This window comes from Panicum virgatum, chromosome 6K (assembly GCF_016808335.1).
Source record: "Panicum virgatum strain AP13 chromosome 6K, P.virgatum_v5, whole genome shotgun sequence".
Classification (NCBI taxonomy): Eukaryota; Viridiplantae; Streptophyta; class Magnoliopsida; order Poales; family Poaceae; genus Panicum; species Panicum virgatum.
Window position 1 is genome coordinate 429,595 of NC_053141.1, and position 6,481 is coordinate 436,075.

Consider the following 6,481-nt stretch of genomic DNA (forward strand, 5'->3'; position numbering starts at 1 on the left):
TGTTTAATGTTATATTGGGTACGTTGCTGGCAAGAAAGTACCAACTCTGTCAACTTTGCTGGTTTCATATGTGACTTGTGCTTGGCCTTTGAGATGCCTGTTAGCCATGACATATGAACGTTTTGCCAAGCTTTAAAAAAAAAACTGAAAAAAAAACATCCGACCTGCCTGGTTCGAACCAGCGACCTAAGGATTTATCTGCAAACACTACAGTCCTCCGCTCTACCGAGCTAAGGTCGGCTTGTTCTCAGATTCCGATAACAAGTAATATGGCCCCTACTTTCCTCTGGTAAACAACACTGCTCATAACGTAAGGAGAGTTGCGGATAACGATTGCTATAGATTTAGAAAAGTGTAGGCCAAACGCGGACACCAACAGACACATGATGCACAAGGATACTAAGATGGATACATGTTTCCGTATTTCCCCAAAGGAGTGCCTATGCTTTCCTGTGTTCACTTTCAGTCTAGGCAATATCAACTTTCCATACTGCCAACTGTGTGTTGTTCCAAATACCACCATTCTATACTGTACATCAGCAAGCCCCAACACCAAAAAGACACCCTAAACCTAACACTGGCATCCGCATGCGTGTCATTTCTTAAGAAACTTCTCGATACCCTTCTCTAACGCTCTGATTTCTTCTGCATCTTCGCCTTGGAACGACGTTTGCCTCCCTTTGCTGCCTGCTCAAGAGTCAAAACAATGCTCAAATCACAACATGCTTTTCTTGCTTAATGGCCTGGCTCCCATATACAAGCCTGCCTGTGGTTCTACATTATGCAATATTTTCGGTGGGTTCTGGGTCATGACTCATGCTACCTGAACATGCTGCAAGATGTCTTCAAGTTCTACAATGATCTCAGCGAAAGTAGGCCGTACATCAGGATTTTCATCCCAACACCGTTCAATCAGTTTTGACAATCTTGGGTGCACGCTTGTGGGAATGTCCAAGCGCAATCCCTGTTGCAAGCAGGACAAAAGTGTGATAAAACGTAGCACTGTACACCTTTAAAGTTTCTTAACAAACAAAAAAAGGCATGATGCCAGTAAAATATGGTAATCGTCTTCGAAAACTGATGGGTCTATCGTTGGTCAGTTTCAGAGCACTGAATGCTACCGTTTATACAGTGATGTTGGTTTCGTGTGATATAAAATGATGCCAGTATTTTTGCCTCACAATTATCACTAAATAAATCTACCAAAAAAAAGGACATAGCTAGTACGGGAGACAGAAATTTGTACCTGCCTTACACCTAATGCAGCTTGCAAGGGCGTCATGTTGTCATATGGGACCTATAGTGCAATTAAGACTTCATGTTACCTTTAATAAACAAAATACTTTTGTTCAAATGGCTCAGCAGTAATGCAAGTTGCATTCAACACCAGGGCGTACCTTTGAAGTTGACAACTCCCAAAGAACAATGGCAAAGCTGAATACATCTGCTTTGTTATCATAAGGCTTATGATTAATAATCTGTCAAGATAACTAATTCTTGTGAGTGAACTATGCAAACCTAATTTGTAGGTGGCATTTTTTTATTTCAGGAAGAAGGACAACATTTTTGCAAAATATTCCTATATTTTCCACAAATGGACTTTGGAGAACCGTTACAATAGGTAAAAGAAATTTATACTGGATATGATCTTAACAGTATAGTCATCTGAGCTACCAGTCACCTATGCATGATTGGATCCTGAATTTCAGGAAGGAGTTCAAAGTTGCCTTCCATGGAGTGAGAGAGTCTAAAAAAATGTCTTGCTAGTCGTTTAGACCAGGCATTACAGGGCAAGGGGCTCTTCTTATATATATACAGTTCTCGGGAAAAATTAAGTTTACATGCAGCTTCAAATCAATAATTGCTGTTTTGTAATCCCAGTAATGATGTAAGCCAAGTAGCCCTTATTCTCAATGAGCAAATAAGTTATTAACTAAAAGCACAAAAATTGGCCAGAATTTTGGATATAAAGTGTTTCTAAGATAAATAATAGAGTACTAAGTAGAACAAAAAACTAAAGACGGCAATGAAAATTCCTATACTAATGAAACACAAAACAAATCTCAAAGGGTAAAAAAAAGAAGAAGAGGAGCTCAAGCACACCTCTGGCGCCATCCATCGGTAGGTTCCCGTCTCAGCAGTCATCAGCCCCTCCTGACTTCCATGTCGTGCCACACCAAAGTCCGCAATCTTTATGACCTATTTTCAGAAGAAGATCTACAAGGTAACAACTTGGTATTGGGTTGAATGCCATGAGAAAAACATGTACCATGCTGTGTCATCAGCACAGATTCTTGTAAAATACAAGATAACCAAATTCAACATTTTAGGGAATATACATGATTACAACTCGAAATTGAAAAAGCAAGCCCAGGAAACATGTCTTTCTCCAAATGCAACTGGATGCCCTCGAACACTGTTGGATTCTTTGTTTCCACATACTGTCATCATTGTGAAACTTACAAAGGATTTCTTGGAGATTTAAAATGATCTCCCTCGAAAATGATATTTTTCATGTTATTGCTAGTCTTGCAGAAGTGGATTCTGATTGTAAACCTTTAGGCAGTTAATGAAATGATATTACATAACAGCAATTCCAACTGTGCCTCTGACTGAAAACAAAGTGCAGCAGCACACAAATTACAGATAACCTTTATGTCATCGCTAGATTTCATACACCATATAGTCAAGGCAAAAGAAAATGGGCACTGAAAATTAGCTTCAGAGTATTGAATTAGTATCATACTTGATCGTAGCCTATTAGAAGATTTGCAGTCTTCAAATCCCTGTGGATGATGTCATTTTGGTGTAGATAATCCATTCCTTTTGAGATACTGATAGCAATTTTTAGAATTGTAATGAGATCCAAGAAGTTATTGTGCTTGTGAAGAAAGTCATATAAATTCCCTCCAGGCATGTATTCTGAAAGGAGCAGAACCAACCACAAAAGAGAATGCCATTAGCTGCATCTTGCAGCAGAGATAATAGAACACAGAAAACATCAACATGAGGGAATGAATAGGTGCACAATAGACGGATGGGATTTCACTACAACAACATAGTTTCCCTACTCAGGCACATGGGCACCAATACTAAAACCATGAAGAGCTAATGGTTAAGGGACTAGAGGTGTATTATCTATCACATTTTAAAATTGTGCATGCAAGATGACAAGAAGAATGCCACTATCATTCAACTGTGGTTAAGAGTGAACCATGCAATCCCACCCAAAAAGTGAAACAAGGATTGATGAATATTTGAGAAGAACAATACCAGTAACGATGCAATAATATGGATGCTTTGTGCATGCCCCATAGAATCGAAGAATATTTTCATGATTAACTCTCCTGGAGAAAAGGTATTTAGAATAAGTTATGACATAATATTTGACCGGTTCATTCAATTATTATGTCCAATGAAAAACTTGCCTTAGAATAAGTACTTCTTGCAGAAACTCAATTTCTGAAGGGTTGTTAAGATTGGCAATTCTGAGACACTTTATAGCGACATCAAGACCATTATAAGTTCCTCGGTATCTGTGAAAGAGAAGATGAATGAGAAGTGCTGTATACTAAACTCTTATATGGCTTTAAACATAGTTTAGTACACCACAGCAATTTGTCAGCTGGCTTCATGACAGTATAGCAATTTAAAATTGTTTATTTCCTTGTTAACAGATGGCAGCATGCATAGATGAATCCTATAGAGGCTAGGCAGGCACACCGGCAATGTTAGCAGTGAAGTGCACAATGGGCACAGCATTTCCAATAAATTAAATATGGCGATATTACTAGTGCTTCCTCTTAATGAAATACATGCTCAGGCATGTTCATGAAAAAGATGATATTACTAGTATGAAAGAGTTCTTACAAGTCTGCAGACGATCCAGATGCAATCTTTTCCCCCTTTGCTAGCATCTTCCAGTCGATTTCAGAATCTCCAACCTTCTGTTGTAGGTCAGTTATTTTCTCCGACGTTGAAGAGTTTGTGGAATTGGAAGATGATGCCTGCATATTACATGAAAATAATATAACTGCGGAGAAAAGGTTAATCATGTTATGCTGACTAAGATTAGAGTTTTGTGCATAATGCTGCATTTACTATGACAAATGGCAAAAAACAGGAATGCAGATAGCTTATTCGTGATTAAGTTAAAACACAAATATATTAAAAATAATAGTTCATCACATACATTTTTCTGTGCTAAGGCCACCTTAATCTTCACGATCAAATCATCTGTCTCCTGCATGAACAATTGAAAGATGAGCGACATTTTCACAAAACCCTTGCATAGTTGCATGTATAAGAGAACATTGCAGCAGATTTGATGGTTCAGTATGCCTATTACAATGTTAGCTGGTAGAGATTGATATACACATTGATGTAGCAAATTGACATATTCCTTTAAACAACTCTGAATTCACAGTCAAAATTCAGACACAAAATTTGTATAATACTTTCATGATTGATGCTATAAACAGTCTAGGACTAAGCATGTGCATGCTCAAAACTCACCTCTGTCTCCCATCCATCAACGACAAAAACATCCAAGCAAAAGTTATCTTTGGTAGAGTAAACATGAGCTTCCTGAATATTCAATCCAACCTCCGAGAGCAACGCAGTAAGCTGTAGAACAAGCATTTGCCGTTAGAAACTTGATACATAAATAAGAAGAGCAAGCTATGTGAAAATGACGAGTTGACGAGTGCATGAAATGGTCAGTTGGACATTACCCGGCTTAGGAGCTTGGGCCTGTCGATGGAAGAGAAAATGATCTCATGGATAAGCATAGTTTTCAAACGACCCCTGCATAAAATTAATTAACTGATTTTAACAAAAAAAAGAGAGTCACGGATGTAAGTACTGTAGAAATTTTAAACTGTGGATGTCTTATTTCTTCAGAAAAGACAGAGAGAGAAGGAAAAGCAGCACTTTATAAGTGAGTCCAACTATTACCACAAGAAGGAAGCATAGGGAGGGAAGGTGTGCAGATAAAGTGAAGAAGTACCTAGAGGAGATAGACATGGAATCATTGACGTCCACTGTCTTTCTCCTCTCCAAACTGAGGTCCTCCAACAACCTTTGACATGGCTCCTCAAGCTCTTGATTGTGGCCAGTGCCGTGATAATCCGGTCGAACTGGCATGCTCTGCTCGCCCCGAGGCCGAGGCAGGGCATAGCAATTAGCAACACAAGACAATCGTGAATCGTGAATAAAAAAAAAGCAAGTTTCATTTTTGGCTTGCACTTTGGAATCGGACAATTAATCATATCATAATCTTAGCCGTTGTCAAATCAAATCACTAAATCAGATCATATCATATCAGTGCCCCTTTTCTTTGTTGTTGCTGTTTCTGGGGGGGCAGGCACAGACAGAAAAGAGAGGAGGTCTTTTGGGGGTGAGTAGAGTACTAGTGGAGCTTACCTTGATATATCGCGCGTGGAAGACGGGTCGCTTCTCGGGGTCTGCGCACTCCTGGAGGATCTCCCAGTGCAGGAGCACGTCCTCGGCCTTGTCCTCGACGTCGAGGTCGAAGAGATACCTCCGGGGCAGCCTCTGGAGGTGGCGGGCGAGGCGGCCGTGGAAGGAGGGGTCCGCGAGCGTCTCGTCGTGCCTCCCCGTCAGGCGGAGGCGCTCGCAGATCCTCCTCTGCACCGCGTGGAGGTCCGGCTGGGCCTCGCGCGGCGCCGGGGAGCTCTCGCCCGTGCCCTCCTCCAGGTCCTGCTGCACCTCCTCCCCAACGCGCCGCGACGGAGCCATCGGCCGGAATCTTGGAACCTCAGGCGGTTGCGTTGCGTTGAGCTGCGCCCGTGGGACCGGCCAGCCGAGTCGGGCCACCCTAGGCTCGTATTTATGGAGGGGCGCCGGCCGGCCGGCCGGCGGGGAGACCGGCGATTGGATTGGAGTTGGAGAAGACGACGACGGCCATGGAATGGAATGGCCCAAGCACATGTTTTTTTTAAATATATGCTACCAGTATTAATTAATTAACTATACTACGAGTTGCTTTGGATCAGTTAAAGCTTGTAGTAAATTTTGGCCACCAATACTCCAATATGGGATGAAAATTTTATTTATTGTTTAGCTGGTTTCTGTATGTATAATATCCCAATCCCACCTATGGGATCCAAATCAGTTATGACCTTACATTATTATTATTGTTGTTACAAGGTAGCACATGTAAAGAAGAAAAAAGAACATTATTACACAGATTAAACGTGAATATAAAGACTGTAAAATATTGCAAAAATGGGACTGAAGAAGGGGATAGACGTGCTTGTGTTGGCGCAGAACTAAAGCCAACACACGAAAACACTTGAACGCGCAGTGAGCAACGGCACGACGCAGCGCCGATGCTCAGATCGATCAGACCGGTTGGGTACACCGGTCAGACCGGTTGTCGCCGGGCAGGCTGGCGGCGAAACCAACGAACATCGCCCGGGAAGGACCCGTCGGGGCAGGCGCACGCAGGGTTGTTCTA

At 41.6% G+C, this 6,481-nt stretch overlaps 1 protein-coding gene across 2 annotated transcripts; it reads right to left on the reverse strand.

The window, feature by feature from the left end:
• Nucleotides 1-384: 384 nt before the first annotated feature.
• Nucleotides 385-5,945, reverse strand: LOC120711078 (serine/threonine-protein kinase STY46-like). 2 transcript variants are annotated; one of them, XR_005690153.1, is made up of 14 exons: nt 5,425-5,942; nt 5,009-5,148; nt 4,734-4,806; nt 4,516-4,626; nt 4,193-4,243; nt 3,871-4,007; nt 3,429-3,536; nt 3,274-3,347; nt 2,747-2,922; nt 2,104-2,199; nt 1,398-1,444; nt 1,247-1,297; nt 824-964; nt 385-687 (listed from the first exon to the last, which is right to left on the reverse strand). XR_005690153.1 is itself a non-coding variant. In XM_039996483.1 (14 exons), exons 1-14 carry the CDS (start codon nt 5,758-5,760, stop codon nt 628-630), a joined length of 1,635 nt encoding a protein of 544 aa, XP_039852417.1. In that variant the 5' UTR covers nt 5,761-5,945; the 3' UTR covers nt 385-627. The 2 variants fall into 2 exon arrangements, 1 of the variants encoding a protein (XP_039852417.1); XM_039996483.1 differs by having other exon boundaries at nt 1,398-1,478; nt 5,425-5,945.
• Between the last annotated feature and the right edge of the window lie 536 nt (nt 5,946-6,481).